At 40.1% G+C, this 20,006-nt stretch overlaps 1 protein-coding gene and 1 long non-coding RNA gene across 10 annotated transcripts in view; one reads left to right on the forward strand and one right to left on the reverse strand.

Annotated features, from left to right (window-relative positions):
• The window catches only part of LOC121600637 (neurogenic protein mastermind-like), a 67,575-nt gene extending 63,143 nt beyond the window's left edge, over positions 1-4,432 (forward strand). For all 9 annotated transcript variants that reach the window (XM_041929427.1, XM_041929428.1, XM_041929422.1 and 6 more), the window contains one exon: positions 47-4,432. In XM_041929427.1, coding sequence (XP_041785361.1) covers positions 47-912 — 866 coding nt within the window. In that variant the 3' untranslated portion in view covers positions 913-4,432. The remainder of the gene's footprint in view (positions 1-46) is intronic.
• A 5,710-nt stretch (positions 4,433-10,142) lies between these two features.
• On the reverse strand, positions 10,143-14,124 carry LOC121600065. Its single transcript, XR_006005778.1, has 3 exons — positions 13,789-14,124; positions 13,585-13,686; positions 10,143-10,175 (listed from the first exon to the last, which is right to left on the reverse strand). It is a non-coding gene; the product is annotated as an uncharacterized LOC121600065 (long non-coding RNA).
• Positions 14,125-20,006: the final 5,882 nt, after the last annotated feature.

Raw genomic sequence — 20,006 nt, forward strand, 5'->3', positions numbered from 1 at the left:
GATAAACCATTTTATAACTTGTTTTTATGTTTTATTGTTATTTTAGGTCCAGCCAGTGGTCCAGTTGGAGGGCCAAATGGTCCCGTATCACGATTGGATTCATCTGTTGGACCAGTCGGGCCAAATGGGCCGGGTGGACCTGCTAGTTCGATTGCGGCTGGCGGTGTGGCTGGAGCTGCTGGTGGTGGAGGAGGTAATGCTCCTGGTCCAGGTATGGGACCAAGTGGGCCAAACAGTGGACCCGGTGGACCGGCCAGTGGTAACAGCATGACGGCGATGCAAATGCAAATGCTAAGGCAGCAAAATCTTGCAATGTACCAAGGGCAAGCCAACAACAGTGGTGGAGCGATGAACCAAATGCAAATGCTCCAGCAACACCAACAGCTGCAGCAGCAAAACATGATGAATCAAATGCAGATGAGTCAAATACACATGTCTCAGACGCAAACCATGTCCATACAGCAGCAGCAGCAACAAAATCAACAATCTGTGATGAATACTTTTACAACGCAATCTACGCAACAGTCCACCACAACGACGATGATTGGCGGAGGGAGCAGTACTGGTTCAATCGGTGGTGGTGGCCCGGGAGTAGGACCAAACGTGAACGGTAATATGAATCCTGGCAATATGCTTACTGGTCCCGGCCCATCATCCGCGGGTCCGAATAGCAATAATGGAGGCGGGAACAACAATAACAGCGGTAGCAACAATAGCAACAACAACAGTGGCAGCGGCAACATGAACAACAACGGCCCTGGTCCCGGTAATAACAATAGCAGCAACAACAATTCATCCGAGTTCCTAGCGTTCCTAGAGAACCTGCCTGTGGGAGATCCTAACCAGTTCAATGCGCAGGACCTGCTCAACTCACTGGACAATGATAGTTTTAATCTTCAGGACATTCTTTAAACTGACCAGAGAGATGATGAGACGCTGGTGACAAGTGTGGTACAGAACAGTCATTCGTGAAACTTATGCATGCAGCCATACATGATGCAGAATGCACTACATACATGCACTGTTGCAGTGTGCAGTGCTGCTGATACAATGCCACGAACCCAAAGTTACTCCTGCAGTAGTTGCAACTGCTCCTGATTGTTGTATTCACTTATTACAAAGAAACGAATATGTCATTACGTGTAGTAAATACGGTAAAAAGTAACTAAAGATAAAAGACAAATCAAAATGTAACAAACCCTACTATGGTGGAGGCTTAAGCAAAGAGAAGGAACGTCCACCGTTGCTTGCGGAAGCGCAAACAGGCAACATGTGTTGCAGTGTATATAGTTACATGCCCTTTAAACTCTACCGAACGTAATTGTTGAAAAGTCTTGCAATTACAGCGACGGTACACGCCAATTCGACACTTTTGCTGCAAAAGTGTTGGACGTGCTGCCATTATAAAAATAAAACGAGAAACAAACATTGCAGAGTAGTAACAATTTGCTGCACATAAACTCATAATCCATTTGTGACGAATAACATACGTTAGTTTTCGGTGCTCTCTCTCTTTCTATCATTTTTAGCGCTTCTATCGGTGGGCGATGTGAGCGAACAATGTTGAAAGCAAACAATTTTGCCACTATCTGCTTCTTCTTATTGGCCGGTAGTGAAACTTCACGTTAAACGTAGAACAACTGCACGATATTTGGCGGTTTATATAACGTAGGAGAAAATAGGATAAGTCCAGCTGATGCAGGCAACAAAACACTATTATGTTAAACAGACTCAATGGGAGGGGTACAAAGCGATTGACAAACATTCCTCACTCGAGTATGGTTCGTCCTTTTCTATACTAACATTGCATAAACAGTATGCAGTATTGGTGCATATACTCACAGACCCTTACACGCATAAATGCAGTACGATTTGACGCAGAGGTTAAGTTATTCTTCATCTCGATAGAAATATGTAAGTCAAATAGCGCGGCGGAGCCTGCAGGTCATGCCTCGATTCATACGTTGTCCATAGATGAGTTAGATTGCTGCAACCGAAAGGGGAGGTTTTCGTCCTTTTTAAAATGATGTTTTTTTTTAATATAATGTCTCGAGTATATATTTATCTCTACGTTTCCAAATGCAATCGATACCGGTTAGGGCTAATTTAGCAATACAATTTGCAAAAAGGTAAAGTGTCTCATTGTGTTTATGGTTTAGCGAATAGAAAATATTTGACACTTGCTTTTCTTGCAAAGAAAACGACAAAAAACTCAGCATTGATCATTTTGTAAGTATGTAGTAGTGTCTGACGCATTCGATGTTAGTTTTAATTTTGCCTGTATTATACAATTTTGTACAGTAAAGATTCACAATTCGTTTTATCTATTTAAAGACAAAGATAGGTTTGACCAATTATTTAATTTTTTTTTAAATATCGTGTGTGTATTAGAGAATGCGGGATTGAAGCAGCGCGCATAGCTGCAAAACTATAAAGAGATAACTGACATGGGTAGCGTTAGAAGAAAGAACATTCTAAAGAATAATCTCTACCTACCACATACATTGCATTAAGATCATGAAACAGAACGATTCATCGGAAGTATAAGTACACTTAAATGTATTATAGCAAAACATTATGTATACAAAGCAAAATGGAAGTAGTGTCACCATGAAAGTGAAGCGTACCGGGTGAACTATGTAATCAAATCAACTTGTAACCAAATCAAATTTTATAGAGGAAAAGAAATCAACTATCACCAAATAAGATAATGCTCTTCACAGATGGTTTCTAGGTTTCTCTCTTTTGCCATTCTAGTGACACTTTCGTTCCAATGCACACATTTTATGCAAAACATTTGTTTAGTGAACGCTTTGGAACGATAGAATGGTTTAGATGGAACCACACCACACCTTAAACAGGTCCAATCTTGTCAATTAACAATTTACGCACCACCAGAACGTAGTAAGATTGCTCTGTTTGTTTTTTACCTACATTAGCTTTGTACTGAATATTTTCTTTCAGACGAACAAAAAAAAACACTTAATTTCATTTACACAATCCATCTACGTAAAAATATTTCCTTTTTAAATAGCACGAATGATACGAACAACAGGAGGACACCATCAACCAATGATACAAGATAGTGTTTTTCATTCCAATTATTAACTTCAAACACTTACACAATTAACGCATCACGAATGGCCAATTGAACAAAATGTGCAACATGTAAGGAAAACGTATGCACAACAACGTGAAATGGTTGGTAATATTTCTGGCATGAAAGTAGCGAAACAAAAACCGAAAGAGTGAATACAGGAAGGAAAGATTTACATAAGGTTCTGCGAAAACTTGAATTGCTAAAATTTGCGCGCATACATGGCCATTGATATACAATGAACAAACCACAGAAGAAGAACGAGCAACCGTTTTAGACGGTTTTGAAATAGAAACTATTATAGAAAATGTAATTTTATAAAGAAAAAGTAGCCAAACTGTTACTATCATCTTGTATCACTCTTCTTTTGAACTGCGTTCTGGAAGTGAATTTTTCATTTACCCTCACACACACTCTCACTCTCTTCCTCTCCCTATGTAATCTTGTTCTTACGACACGTAAAATGATACCACAACACCACAGTTACAGTGTACCACTATGCACGAAATGCAAATGCTAAGATAAAAATGTGATTTTTTCTGTTAAATTATTTGGGCCAAGCCATGGGTATTTGCGTAAAATCGTATGAAAAGGTATAGTGTGTACGATTATTTGCGCCAAAAAATACATTCACCAACATAGTTTTATCTTTTCTGCATGTAACATTGTTTTAATGTGCACAGTAGAAAGGATCAAATCGGATCGCTGTAGCGGGGAGAGGAGAGCATATTGTGATGTAAATATTGATTTCTGGTGGGAATTGGTCATACCGTTCTGTTGAAAGCACCCCAAGCTCGATGGGGGGACTGTCCTTTTCAAAGAAGGTCGCAAAGGAGGATTTCTGTGAAAAAGTATTTTCGAGAGCCTTTGAATTAATGGACTTTATAGATTGTAAAAGAATTCATTACTTACTAGCATTAAAAAGGCATTCGGTTTTTTTTTTATTTTAGTAATTTTTAAACATAAAAATTCAAAATATGAAATCTTATCGAGCCATGATTGGAACGTGTAACATTTTTAAGGTATTATTTTACTACATCATGTACTTTTATTGAGAATTATTATATGATAATTAAAGCCACACATACACACATGCATTGATACATGGAGCAATCAAGCGTTGAACGAACTCTTATTGACAAGTATGCAAAAACACCATAACTAAATGCAATTTGCAGGAACAAGCTTGAATGAAATTGGCATTTCACTACATGAAGTTACTCGTTGATGCCAGAAGCTACATCCCAGGCGAAACATATACGCAAGAGAATAAAAGAGACATAAGAAAAATGGTCAAAACAAAAGATTAATTGAAATATAGATAATTAAATTGAATACATTTAATTTGTATTTTTCATTTCGACTACTGTGAAAATTGCATTGTAGTGCCACGTAAGTAATGTTTAATGTTATAACTTGTGCAATATATTAACCGTAAGTAGGTATTTGAATCTGGCAATATCACTTTCATTATTTTCATATCTTCAGAGATGAATAATTCCAATTTCGATTCGAATGTTCAAAGGACAAAGGATCTCTAAAAATTCACGAGCCTCTAAAGAGAAGAGAGGAGTGCTCGTGCTGTTTCTGCTGGATTTTTATTTGATTCGTTTTTTTTTTTTGTATGATGTGTAATATGACGTTTAATTCTTAATCGATTAAAGAGACATAAAAATGGGTGACAATTTTTTTATCACCTTTCTCAAACTCGCGGGACTGCTTATTCAGTGAAGAGCATTCAAGAGCCATAAAAGCGTGAATGATTTTGGATAAATATTCAAGAAGCTCTATACTTTGCGAGATTCATGATTTGTCTCAGATAGCAAAAGGTAGTTAAAATAAATCTTAAAAGACAACCATTGTTACCATCAATGAGTAGATCATGGTAGATCATTGGCAAAATCACTTTGTTGAACTTTGTGATAACGGTTCAGAATGAATAAATGGCGGTATACAACGATGGAAATGTGTTGTAATACTAAATCACTCAAACCATTCATTCAAACTCAAACCATACAGTCTTAGAACAATATTACAAAGTGATTTTTTCAACAATTTCGTAAAATCGTTGTCCTGCCGCTCCAGGAGGACATCGACCGTTAGAATTGGGTTCTGGAGCTCAACATAAGTTAAGAGCTAGAAAAGGTGTAGTATGTCTGTGAAAGTGAACTTGATTGCCGACGTTTTGAGACTGTCCGCAATTCATCGCAATTAATTGCAATAAATACTAAATAAAACGTACGTAAATTGAAAAGTGAGCTTCAAATTGTTCGTATATGAATCAAAATAATGTTGCCATTTCATGATTTTTTGGAATGTTTCGAGTAAAATGATAGGAAATGTGAATTGTGAAAAGGTGTGACACGTGAAATTTAAATAAGTGAGAAATTAACGCTTACCAAAAATGCTTTATGTGTCCTTAATTCGAAATAGCCGGATAAGTAAGTAAGTAAGTAAGTTAGTAAGTAAGTCCATAATTCGAAGCAATAGGATATTGCATGAATTAACAGAAACAATGAAAATAACGTAAAAAACTAATTAGCTGGAACAAAGCCTACTTCGATGGATTTAGTAGTTGTGGATCATGGATCGAGGTTGGTAAACCGAATTTCGTAAAGTAGAAGTTTTTTGGTAGGTTTTGTTTGGCCTTTAATTACGTTCACAATATGAGTTACAACAACAGAGCTAAACCACTATTTAAAAAGTCGAGCACAAAATTTCAAAATAAATTGAGTTGTTCAAATGCAATTTTGTTTTTACTACAGTTTTTTTAAAATTATTCTCTCATCTTCTTTTTTGACGTATCATTAATATTCCTAAGCGTTAGCATTAAGTCTGTTTAGACACTTTTACACATACACACATAATAGTGCTGAGACATTTTTAGTTACCACGCAGCAGCAAGTACGACGGATAAGAGTCGAGCCTGTTCGGACTTGTAGAAGCCAGCACGTAAATCGATTAGGTCAACGGATTGCTCTTCATTCGTCATGCTTAACGCTGTTTGTACTTTCCTTCCCAACGAATTTTAAGACATGCCAACGAATTGCCACACAGCAACAAACGCAATAGTACAACAGCCGTTCGCAGGAGGAGCTTGCTCTTACTATGTCACGTCAAAGGGACCTCAGACAAAGATAAACAATTTCAACCCCAGCAGCAGATACACTGACATGGACACAGATTTTTTTGTTAGTGTTCTTGGTTTCTGTTCCTCCACACCCGTTGCGCACTGCTGTGCGGTTGTACGAACTTGCTAGAACATTAACCAGATAGGATCTGGACAACAAATTCCTTCACTATGTTGCTTTGAGGCGTGTGACCAGGTGTTGTTTCGCGTTGTTTCGAAATTTAACGAACTACCTGGACATTCCTTTCCGCTTAAGGCTCTTTTGAAGGTGGAAAGGGCACAAGCATTAACTGATAAGGGGAAGGTAATTTTAGTAGCCTTTTTTGCTGCTCTGTTTTGTGCACAGTTTGAAGAGTTTTGGGTACAAGAGTAGAAGCTATCATTTCGTAGATAGTGTAAAATTCCCAGGTTTAAAATAAGAAAATGCAAGTCCAGTACCAATAATTGATGAATTATTATTCATTTACTTATGCATCATAGATGGTTCTTTTTTGAATGGAGATCTCTTCCACTAGGCGAACTAGGGAAGGCCGCAACTAGAACTTAAGGTTCGCGAAGCGATCAGCATGCGATCGAAGCGGGCACGCGGGTCGACGAACTGATGGTCATCACCGGTCGTCCCTCGCCCGCTTGTTGGTATTGCCGCACGATCCTCGCCGAACCCGCGCCAGGGTTCCCAGGGGTTGATAAAGCATATTCGTCTTCGCCATTCTTCTTTCGACTGAGGCTATAGGTACCGCCGCTTATGCTACAACTAGACATCGTGTACAGCAGGCTACTGTGGTGGTGGTGGTGGTGTAGTATGAGGGATTTCAGCGATTTAGCAGATGTGTTGAGCGAGACAGACATTATTCGTCTACACTTGTCATCGTAAATCATTTACCATTCCGTAAAACGCCCGCGTCCGCATATACACTTTGGATCGCCGGGTCGCGGGATCGCACCTAGTAGGATGTTTCTCATGCCTGCAAACAGGTTAGTACCATGATAATTATTCGCGCTCGGTATGCGTCAGATAAAGCCGAGAAGGGTTTGCAACACAACAACAGAAATACTATCGCTCGCAGAATTAGAAACGAACCGATTGGCTCGTGCTGGGACTCTTGCAGGATCTGTTCGTTGCAGCAGCGCAACGAGGCGGACACATTTGATAAACGGCAAGGTAAATATGAAGAGTGTGCCATGAAAACTCTTGCAGCAATACTTACAAATGATTGCTTTTTAATGTTTCTGCAGTAAATAGCCATCTAAATTGCAGTCACAGAACATGTGGCGTAGTTAAAACGCGTTTGAGTAGTAATACGGTTTATCTGAACGGAAGGGAAAAGTTCCTTCATAATAAAAACAAAACCTGTTTGAATGATCTCTATAATTAGCAAATAAAGCTTCTCATCACACTAGCGCTTAGGAGCAAATTCTTGGATTCGAAGCTTAATGCCACCGTGGTTGAAAGATCATAAACACCCCAGCACGATTGAACCGTTGTAACTTAAATTATATTTTTCTTTGTGTTATAATTATTCTCACAAACGATGAGCTGAAGGGACAGTCCCGTGGAACAGTCGTCAACTCACGCGAATTAACATCATGCCCGTCATGGGTTCAAGCCTCATATCAACCGTTCCTCCGTAGCAAGGGTATGCTTGTATAGATCCACAGCTTGTTGTATGATCGAGCGCGTATGTCGTTACGCTAAATAGAAGAAGAAGAGGAAACCTTATGAATTCTAAAAAAAGATAATTTATGGCCGATTCTCTAAGTAAAGTCAATTGTTACTTTGTTGTTCAAGCGACGAGCAACAGAAGGAAACATTAAACACGTGGATGTTTCACATTTACACTAGGTAAGCAAGTTGTAGCCAATCCCGTTGTTGTAGTTTCATTCCGTCTGTCTTCATTCCGAAGCTCTGTCATTCCCGAATGCATCAGCGAAATTTAAAGCTCTCTACAGTTGTACGAAATCTGATTGGTCGGATTTCTTACCAAAGCCAGTTTGCACACGTCGCGTTTGTAAGCGATCATAAATTATTGCTGATACAACCAAATTAGTGTTCACATAATGTACAAGCAATGAAAGAACATGTATACATTATTGTAATGATAAGATATTTAATTAATTGTTGTAATTAATTGGGTAAAACTAGCAATAAAGTCGTTTTAATCCGTTGTTTTTGAAAAAAGGTTTTTTTTTTGTAATTGTAAGGAATCAATTCCGGAGCCGATTCCGATGCTGGAATCGATTCCGAATCCGGAGCCGATTCTGGAGTGGGTTTCGGAGCCGATTCCGGAGTTGGTTCCGTAGCCAATTCCAGAGTTGATTCCGATTCCGGAGCCGATTCCGATCTGGAGCCAATTCCGGAACCAATTCCGGAGCCGATTCAGGAAACAATTCCTGAGCCAATTCCGTAATCGATTCCGCAAACTGATTCAAAACCTACTATCCGGAGTCGATTCCAGAAAATTTCGGAGCTAGCCGGAATCGATTCCGACGAAATCTTCATTTTTCCTATCACTAGTAACGACGGCATGACCCCATGTGTAGATCGTTACATCTAAAAGATTACCTCCCTACCCAGAAAAAAAAACAAATAAAAATCCCTAAAATTACGAACAATAACGGTGTTTAACAATGGTAAAGTGTTGTTCGGCTAAAAATTAAAAAAAAAATACACTTTCACCTCAGATCTGCCGACAGATGCACTCCAGGCATATGTGGTGCACTCTAGGGAAGAAAGAGAAACGACGAAATGTAAATGAAATCAATCGTATTATGCTGATTATGTACTCGACCGTATTACCGGCGCACCACCATTCTGGATGTGTACGTGTGTTTTTGGCATAAGAGAGCTCACTTTGGCAGATTTTATTCACGGCAGCTACCCCCGTGCCCGAGGTAGCGCTTTCGACCCCAAGCAAGAAGCGCCAATCTAATTGCCGTTTTTTTTTGTAAATGAACTCGTAAATCACTTTCGTTTCAATCGAAATGGAAATCTTTGAGCCGTGTAGCTGGGGAAGAGAGGAGAGAGGGGGTAGGGAGGAATTTTCCTCTTGCCATTGCTATTCCGCCACGAGGCCCTATCTTTTCGCTCCTATCACGCCATTTCTCGCGTGGCGTTTAGTAGTAGTGGTTTCAAATTCAGCCGTAAGACGCCGGGTACGGTGTGTTATTTATGAGCGTGTCATTCTTCTTTTGCAGCCAATGAAAGAGTGCATCGCAGTTAGCAGAAGGGTTAGAAAGAGGCAGCCTCCAATGAATTCTGATACATATGGCCGATGCACTGTGCCGATGCCCCCTCTCTATGGATGCTACAGGTTGATGTGGTGGCCGATTGGACACGAATCGTGTCGGGTAAGAAGTCAGAAAACGCCCCCGTTAGCCGGACCCGGTTTCATGGTGGATGGATATGGTACGACTTTCGCTTTTCTTCCAAATATGATTTTTATTAGAATCTAACGAAATCGAACGCCGCTATTCCCTATCCGTGGTGAGCGTTTCAATAGGCCACAAGAAGCGGTCCCAGTGCCAGCCTTTCGTCGGCTTTGTTGAGACGCCCACACCTCACACGATCCGCTTGGGCGTTGGTCGGTAGGGATGCTTTCGAACGCTGTGCGGAAGTATTTGCAAAGGAGGCGGTGGTGTGATGAAACAAAAAAAAAAAACGCGCACCATTTGTTGCGCCGCATTGACGCAAAGCGATGCGGACGCCAAACATCTCGCGTGAACATAGTGAAAACAGGGCGGAAGAGGTAAGAAAAAAAGGTTCGCCATGGGCGCGTAGGCGCTGTAGCAGTTTCAAGTGGGGGCAGGTTTCTTGCCAACCACTGCGGCTTGTCACCTTCGAGTCTATCAATCAATGCGCTAACGTATGACTACAGATTACCTTTCATCGCAGCTGCCTCTCTTGGTGACGATCCTCGTGATTTCGGGTTGAAGGCTGCGGCCACCACTCTTCGGTTAAGGTAAGGAAAAAGTTGACCAAACGGTAGAAAAGTAAGATAAACTTCTGCGGCTTGTAAAAGTATATCGTTGATTTTTTTAAAATAAAAAGTCCACTATTGGTAGTATTATTGTTAGCTCCACTGTTTGTTCTATGACCAAGAGGCTTTTCTATGAGAAAATATTGTACCCATTTCTTGAGATAAAATGTCCATCTCTCAGAAGTTTCTGGTAAACAGCTCTGGTGAAGGTAAAAACACTCCAAAGTACAGCAAACCTGACCCTGCGTATTGTGTGGGATTCGTTGATTCCAACAAAGATACTGTACCAAGTGTTTTGTTTGTGTCATACCTCTTTTCCGCGTTGCATTAGCTATCAGGGTTCTTATGGAAAGTCATGAAAATGAGCTTTAAGTGTGTTCAAACAAAAATCTCGCAGTACAATACACAGTATAGTACAACGTACTACACTTTAACATAAATGGAATATTTAATATAAATTTAAATTATTTTTTACTATTTTATTACTGCTAAAATCCCAACCAAACACCCACAACCCACCATACACCAGACGAAGGACAAAGTGACTTTTTTTTTTAAATAATCCTTATCAAGTGAGAAAGACTGCTTGGTTACCTACTGGCTCGACCGGTCTGATACGTGTGAAGTGATGGGTTTCGAAGTAATTTGTTTTTTACGTGAAAAACCGGCTCGCCACTGTAGTACACGAAATGATCCCGTTTGTCCATTTCATTCATATGTCTCTTGGCAAACGAAAGGGATCCGGTGGAGTTGTACCCAATACTGACAGTGGCGTATATGTATTGACAGGAGGAGCTGCTGGGTTTTTTTCTCCATATACTTTGTCAAGCAAAGTAGGCCGCCATTTGAAAGGCAAAACGAGCAAAAACGAGAGTGTGCTGCGGTGGTTGATGCGGGGTAGACAGGTACGAGCTGAATGTCAAGTTCATAGATTTAAATTTTTATAGGCGTCAACACCATTTCATAATTATGTAAAAAAAATATATATATTTTCTGAAAGTAAAACCAAGTTTTTTTTTGTTGAATTATTAAAAAAAGATTCACTCGTACACACAACTCCAACTAATTGGTGGTTTGTAAAACACTCGCAAATGATTCTATTGTACACGCCTTTCTATTTCATGGTAGCCTATTTATCTAAAAAAAGTAATATTTAACCTTTTCATAACATTAAAATCAAGAAGAAAGGTAGCAAAATAAAAATAATCCAAGATGTAGGAATGAGAAAATTGACTCACGGGCATGTTGGGGGAACGTTTAGAGTTTGCGCTCGTTAGCCGCCTCCTGGTAATTATAATGGACGATTGAAGGTAGTTCCTTCCAGTCGCAAATTTCACGAAGACAAAGGCGGCGAGCATATGTTTCACCAAACTAATGAATACTTTTAAATCTGCCTCTAGGACTATGTTACCTATGCCAATGATAGCGGTGCAAAATGCAACGAAGCATCAGCTATGGGCCCGTTGTATGCACACATCTGGCATGTCGGTGTAATTTGGTGGCACATTTACCTGCACCGTGAGTAAGAGCGCGGTAAGAGTATTAAAAACCCATCCATGGTAGCTAGTCATCGGAGTGTCATAGCTGCGCCTGGAAATCTACATCTCAAGGTTGCAAGTGCAATGTAATTAGCATACCGACCGGACTGTACTTTGTGCCTGATAACGATAATGGTGATCGTTACAACAATTGTTCGTACTAGTCCAAACGCAAGGTTACTGGTCTTTTATCTGCAAAGCATGTAACCGGAACCGGAACGACAATCAGTGGAGTTTGTTGGTGAAAAAGCTACACCATCCAGAAACGGTGCTTTTGTATGTTCACTGGTAAAGATTTTCGGTAAGCTGGTGTTGCTGGTGTCATTGTGCTTGCGATTCGTACATCATAATTTGTACGCTTACCCGCACTACAGTTACGGAGTTAAGAAGAGTGGCAACGTTGTTTCGTTCACTGCGTGAGATAACGATACATCAAAAGCCGAAACCAACCAACACGGTGCGAATGTGTCATCACCATCATCCAAAGTACCTGGCGCAACACCATCAGCCTAGTGCAATGACGGTTTGCAGAGGTGCCGATGCACTCGTTTGTGCTAGCACGTTACAACTAACGTAACCTTTTGCGTGGACACGAAACGAATGGAAAGTCCAATCTACTCATCAAGTGCTGCTGGGGTTTTTTGTTTTGTTTTGTTTTTGCTTCCAAACGAGATGCCACTCTCGGGAGCATTAAGCAGTACATAATTTATTCCTGGCTTATGAACCGCGACACTCGTTCGGCTTGGCACCTCGGCTTCAACAGCATAACCGTGCCCAGCCAGTGCTGGAAAGTTACTATTTTTGTTGGGATCTCACTCTATTATGACATGGGTAATTCATCTTGTGCGTTGCAGATCACTTTAAAAACACCCAAATTTAGCACGCTCTGTAGTCGTTCACACTACGCACGTTTCGGAATAATTTATAGGGAGCACCATGAAAGAATAATTGCTACTAAAATAATGAGCTCATACTAATTGTGCAAAAATTGATATTTTATATCTGAAAGAATGAGATGCATGCATAAGTCCATCACATAATACTTAGATAAATTGTTTAAATTGGAATTATATCTTTTTAACATTATAATTTCCCTTCCTATACGATGAATGGTGATCGTTTGAAAATAAAATAAAAATAAAAATTGTGCAGTAAATGTACCGAAACCATAGTCAACACAACCTGTTCCCTGACCATTACATCCGTATTATTTTGATTCGATGTTATTGTAATTTCCTTTTCTTTCAAATGATTTGTGTTAAATATCTTACAATACCTTCGGATTCTAATTTCATTAAAAAATTAAACCTGACTATAAATACAAAGTGGTGTGCCAAATACACGAGTACCGTTCGTCTCATTTAGCTCATATGAAAATTCGAATGAATTTTATTTGAATGAAAAAAAAAAACAAAAAACGATTAATTTCTTTGGAACCGGGTTTCTTATTTGCGTATCGACCTACGCGTCCTTGTTAAGTCAGTCCTTGTTACGGGGGTCGGTCATATGAGGTTTGAACCTACAACGGGCATTTTATTAAGTTGCGGGGCAAGTCTCGATGTTGATGTAACACTCCAATGTATAAAATGATGGTAATTTGTGGGGTTTGTTCATATTATACTAATGTGATTCTGGATCAAGATTTTTCGCTATGCAGCTTACCGTCACATATGAGTACAATACACAATAAACATAAATATACAATAAAATCTAGCAGCATTACTTCCACCACTTTTGCATGATTATCACATTTGAGCGGAAGTGCCAGTAAAGTGCCAACGAAAGTGATGTAAAGAATCTCTACTTGAATTCATATAGCAATAATAAAATAAATAAAACTACCTGCAACCGTTTGATGATCCTTGAATACAACAAACATACAGTTATCACATTCCCCAATTCAGTCTGCAATTGAGAGAGCATCATGGTCTTGATTCTCTGAACCTAGAATATGTGTCGAAGTATAATATAAGGAATTTCAAGTTCAAATTTTCATTTACATAAAATGATTTTTTAAAATAATCATTTACATACACTAATACTCACTACCTAGATACAGGAGGCAGCCACAACGTACAACGCAAAGGATAGCGCTTTAAACTTTTAAACACTTGTATTATTAATGCAAACCAGTGACGCAAACAGAATTGAACCCATCGATTATTCATTTGCTATGCGGTACCTACAACCTCATTTGTACCTTTACTTTCACCTCGGTAACGTTGGATAGCTTTATTTTAACCTGACCCGTCCCCATGATATTCTGAGACTAAATCGATCAACACATTTCCTAACAATGATGCCTTTCCACTGATTGGAACCAATCGATGTACCGCAGCACCAGGTGAGGTGGGAAAGTATGTAAAGTAGGATGTGGCCTACCGATGCGTTAAAGAAGCACTATGCTTCCAACAAAGCCCGGAAGCTTCCAATGCTTGCTCTGATGGCGTAATTCATCACGAAAGGAAACAATAAATTACTCTATCATTTAACTTTATGGCACCGTTTTCCGATCAGTGAACTGTTTTACTTTTTGTCCAATTCTGGACGTGTTAAACTGGACTCTGCGTGAGGCTTTTAATGTTGATAATGAGTTCGGGCATATTTTGAACAGGAGTAGTCATTAAACCCTTTAAACAAATTTTAAGCCATTAAAAAAAGGTTGATCGTGACATGAATCTTTGTCTGGAACTGTTTTCTTACAATAACAGCTTGGTTTTATTCGTATTTATTTCCCAACGTATCTCAAAGGCTCCTACATCTTCATTGCGTAAATCTATCGACCAATGCGTGAGTGATGAATGTACAATATGAATAAAAAGGCACCCAAAATGTCCGATTTGGTCATGTATATATGGTTTTTATCACCGACTATAATGGACAGATAACTGATTATAAACGGCGACGTCAAACGGCTTGCGTAGATTTACAATGTTTGCTAATTGGACAGCAATGGACAGGTTCGTGGCATGCGCTGCTATATCTTAATGTCATTATCGATGGATTTTAAAGTAGCGTCAGCCTTGGCTTAGGCTTAAGCTCATTAGGATTCTATTATAATGGTAAGAAATACGAGCTTACATACGAGATCAGATCTTTCAAGACGAATACAACCGCTTGAAGGCGTGTGCCATGTGCTACACACGAGATACATTTGAATGGCATTTGGTGATGAATTTGGTGCTGCAACTGGTTCATTCGATGATTGATTATGGTTGAGTTTGGTGTTATTTCAATACCGAATAAAGTTACTCTGTACTTTGAAACAACGCAACTATGCTCCCTACCAAGATGGCATCAGTGATGTGGATGTGTTTTTTTGTGTCGCACGTGAATTAAACAAGCTTTGTGCAGGTGACCCTCGCATCGACACAGTTTCCTCAAATGCGCAAATATACTTTTCCTGCTGCATTATGGCGTAATAGGGTCATGTATGAACATTTTTCATGCTTTACTTTCATGTGCAGCTATGCTGCAGTGAGAATAGGGGTAAAGAAAATTCCTCCGCAGAAAGGCAAAACGCTATTGAAAGCGCACATCGTCAGTCGATCTGGCAAAGCCACCCATACCCATACGGCGAATTGAGACCGATCCAAAACCCTGCTGTATGAACTGTTTCTCTTCCGATGTTGGCAACAATGGCTGGTAGCACCGATAGCCGGCGGATTATGTAGAGGGTGGCTATAATAGCCTGGAAGTGAAGAAAATGTGCCTCGGAGCAGATGAATAGTGAGCGGTCTGATTTTATTTCGATACATCGTCACACTTTCCGACGGCGGCAGCGGCGGTGACGGCGACCTGATTGCGGTAACGAGTGATGTTCACGAAGGTACAGAGATTCCTTACATCGCTTTATCGAAAGCACAATTTCCTTGCACTTTTTGCGCTTGTCGTTAGCTGATAACGATCGCCTACGATGTGGTGAGAAAATGCATCCGCTTTTTTTTGCTTCCCTCTTCAATCGTTGGCGTAGTTAATGCGGTGCGGAATTATTGTTTGTGATGCTTTTTCTCACACTATCGCTTATTTGCGATGCATAAATAGATTATGTTCCCAATGTTGGTTTGACGTTTAATAAGGTGGCTTATTTTTACAGACGATCAAGACTTACAATTTATGAAATTGTACACGCAAATATGGTTCTACTTCTTAAGAAATAGAAAGGGCTACAGAAATGACAACGAACATGTGTATATTTCGAATAAACTCTTTTAAATGACCTTATATGTTAAATGCAATCGTTTGAGCTAAGAATAATTCTATTCATGCACATGAGCTAAGGAGGATGTAAATTTAAAACCACTCCCACCACGTGTTTAGGTAGAAGCATAACACGCTTATGTCTAATTTCTATCGATTTTCTATCCATAACCTTCCCTAAAAAGTGGTAATTTATATTGTTTTGTCATTAACTTCCTACCCTTTGTTCGAATTAATGGCAATTAAACCGACAGACTGCATTTTACTTCTATATTAGTGTAAAATAAAATAATTTGCATTAAAACATTGATTTGTATCGACAGCAAACAAGTTAGCTTATGCTTAGAGAGCGAAACTCGTCTACATTGCAGCTATCGTCTCAGAGTCGACATAAAAAAGGGTACGATAAAACGCAAATAAACTAAGGAAGTCGCCAACCGCTTGCAAAGTTATGCTTCAGTATGCAAAAAGCTGCGGACGGACAATATCCGGCGCAGGGAAGTTACACACCGTCATCCCTCCACCGGCAAGTCATTGAAAACTTCGCAAACGACTGAGATAGCTAGAGCAATTTGTAATATGATCGATCCGTATACCGATCCGCCTAGCGAACGCAGTGTTTCCGCTGAAAGAGTAAGAGAGACATGTGTGTGACAGCCTCTTGAAGCGAGCACCCTCTGCGGCATACAGAAAATATTGTTTCGAAAAGTGCCATCGTCATCAAAGAACTGTGTTCTGTTCACTTGCCTGGCACCCAATGCCATGGAATGTGCGATAATGTCGACCCTAGCAATATGAGGAGGTCTGGGTCGAGTTTACACTACAGACGCAGATCAGCAAAGCCAGAACGATCACAGAACGGAGTTTGTCACGTCAGTTTGCTTTCCGATGTCATGCCGATCGTAAGTGAAGTGATATCATTAGAAAAGTACGATTTGGCGAAGCACATTGCAACGAGTGTAGTTTAAACTACTTATTGCAACGCTTCATAATAAGATTGTGTGTTTGTGATCCTATACGGTTGTTGAGGTTCATATTGTCGATCAGACAGCGAAAGGGTAAGTATAATTTCGCTATTTTCCAGTACAGCTGTGCGTAAGAAACACTTTTGTTATACAACAACACATTCAGAAAATTGGACCGTTTTTTACCAAAAAAGATTTAATGTATTGCATCTGAAAGTGGCTGTTTATTTTCCGAATTCTATTCGAAAATTTATTAAATCGCTTAAACCGATAAATCAATTGAGGCCAAATCAATACTTATTGAATCGTAAAATTCGGTTGGAAGCACCTCCACGGTGATGGTTCCGTGCTCCGTTCCGTGAATTATTTTTACTTTCGTCAATTTTGCACCGGTGCTTCCACAAGGTGATTTCCGGCCTTTTGGCCTAAATTTTCTTAACCGCATATCGTGCAAGGCTAGGCACGAAATAGGTCGCTTCCCGCGCGAGGAAATTGCGAAAACGTAAACCTATTTTTCTCGCACGGGGCACGGGAGCCCTTAAGCATCTCCCGTGGTAGCAACCAGCCCGCGCCAGCGTGTTGTCAACGATGGGTGGCTAAGCAAATTCAACAAATCGCTGTGGGTGACGCCTGCAAGATGGGTATTTTCGCACGAAAGAAACCAATTCTGCACCTTTCCCAAATGGGCTGTTTGCTGGGTGAGGGACGTGATTTGGGAAAGAAATTATAAGGAAATAGACACGACAGGGTGCGAAGAAGTTTGCTTCTTACTCATTATTCGTGGACATGGCGAATCCTCGAGCCACAGTGAAGTGGAGTAAAAGCGAAAGCGTAGCAACCACGCCAATTGACACCGCGTTGCCATGAGAGCCGTGTTAAATAAAGTTCACGATTAAGCTAAGCACTTGGTGTGCTTTAATGTCTTCATTGTAACGGAAACGGTGGATAAAGTAGTACAGAGTGGTTACAGTGCCTGGTCAAATGCTGTTTGATCAAATGCTACAAATAATCAATTGCACAGAGTTAGAAACGGATGAGTTTGTTCACTGTTTAGCATACTTACTGTCTGTGACATATTTTGAACACCAACTCTATGCTTGGTTTCGCAGAACAAAAACTTTGCTGGGTGTTTTGACTGTTTTTCTTTATTCATCAACTAGCTTCTCTGCATTATATTTATTTCTACATGAAGTAATAGGAAATGCCACCACCATTTCTCCATCGATAGGTTTTAATTTCCTATCTAACACCCTTTTCCGCGAGGCTCTAATGATATTTTTTTGTTTCGTTTCAATTTACAATACCACAATCAGTGTGCAATCGTCTCGGATCACCACCGTGAACAGTTTGATGAAAGTGTCTTCCGGCATGATCACAGCTGCGCAATGACAGCGACGATAAACGTTGAATAATGCACTTCTGAGAGGTTGCTCTGAAGCTTTTACTGCACCCTTCCTGGGAATATGGGAGGAGGGGAGGGGGAGGGTATGTGTAAGGATTCGATCGAATAGATGACTTCTGCCATCGCCACCGCACACCGTCAGCTGACCACAAGCGATGGTGTCCATTCACCAGTGTTCCATGCAAAGATCAGATCATACGGCCAACTCGAGACACCACGAACAAACCACGAGCTTTTGACCGGTATGTTACATTGGCGTTTATGTGTTACTTTTACTTAGACACTCAATATTTCACCTATTCTTTGTTCGTCGTTGATAGTTCATGAGGCATAAGTTCGAAACATTGTCCATCAGCGCCTGTCAGGGCGATCGATGGATAACCATTTCAGTGTGGGTTAGGTCAACGATGAGATAACAGAACTGCAGACTGCTTGCTGATGCAATCGAGGTTCACTTTGTGCACGGTGTAGGAAGTTGTATTATTTAAAGAAAACTCTTTTACACCAACAACTGTAAAGTAGAAGATTCTTTTTTATTCATTTAGCACCTTATAGTACATGTGCTCTTCATTGTAGTTTTTCCTTACAAACTAGAGCAAGCACAAAGAAATCTATGCTAATCTTTTTTAACATAAACCGTGTTCAACTATGAAGTATCATTGCCCTAGGCAACATTCTCTCTAGTCACGAACATGATGGCGTTCTTAGAGCAGAAATAAACAGCGATAACTATTGCAGGAATGCGCGAAGATGCTGATCTTGATTTGGAATTTTATCACGTTCTTACTGCCAGGCTTCCAGCTTAGCGTATGCCTTTCGTGAAGGAAGAAAGAGTATGAGAGTAGAAATGTAGAGTCTAGACATTAGAAAAAAAAAAGATTCCGAAGAGCCACCAAGACATAGTGCACACCAAGGGTTAATAACGCATCTATTCAATCCTGATTGCAACCATTATCAAGTATTTTTCCCAACTTCACACGACCGCAAACACTTATATTTTGTGTTTTATGAGGAGACACTTTTGCTTTCTTGAGAAACAGAGGTAGAAAAAAAGTGGAGAACAAATAATGTCCAGAATTCAGCTAGGAACACCAGCTTGTAGAGTGTTCGTGCAAAAGTGCAACGTCTCAATAGATACTCGATGCCAGTCGGTTGCAGAAACGCAAAGCTAAGGGGGAACAAAAACGTTCACACGAGCTCACAGACAGCTCCAATGACAAGGTGCACCACATAATGCCCATCATCAGAATTTTGCTATGTGGCAGAGTTTCCTACTCGTTGGTGCGGAAATTCCAAACAAGATATTCTTACCCCGTTCCTTTTTTGCCAACGCCACGATCTCCTCTTCTCCACCTATTTCTATTGGCTGTTTCTCACACCGAACACCGGGGGGAATGTTTATTCAGCAGTAGAAAAAGGAAGCCTCCTCAAACACGGTCGTACTGGCTTGACCGATCGGTACGGCAGGATATGCTGATATGACAGAAGCTCCTATCCTAGAGATTGTATTACGGACGATACGAAATCTGAGAAAGTTCTTGGGAAACAGTGCAACAAAGTGGCTTCTACAGCATAAAATTACAATTTAGTAATTAAACTTTACGTACATATAACCTAACTTAATGCTACCTTACTCAAACCTTAACCCTTTTTTATCGTACTCATGGGGAAACATGTATGTGATTCTTGTTACCTCT

The sequence above is a fragment of the Anopheles merus genome, chromosome 3L (genome assembly GCF_017562075.2).
Source record: "Anopheles merus strain MAF chromosome 3L, AmerM5.1, whole genome shotgun sequence".
NCBI lineage: Eukaryota > Metazoa > Arthropoda > Insecta > Diptera > Culicidae > Anopheles > Anopheles merus.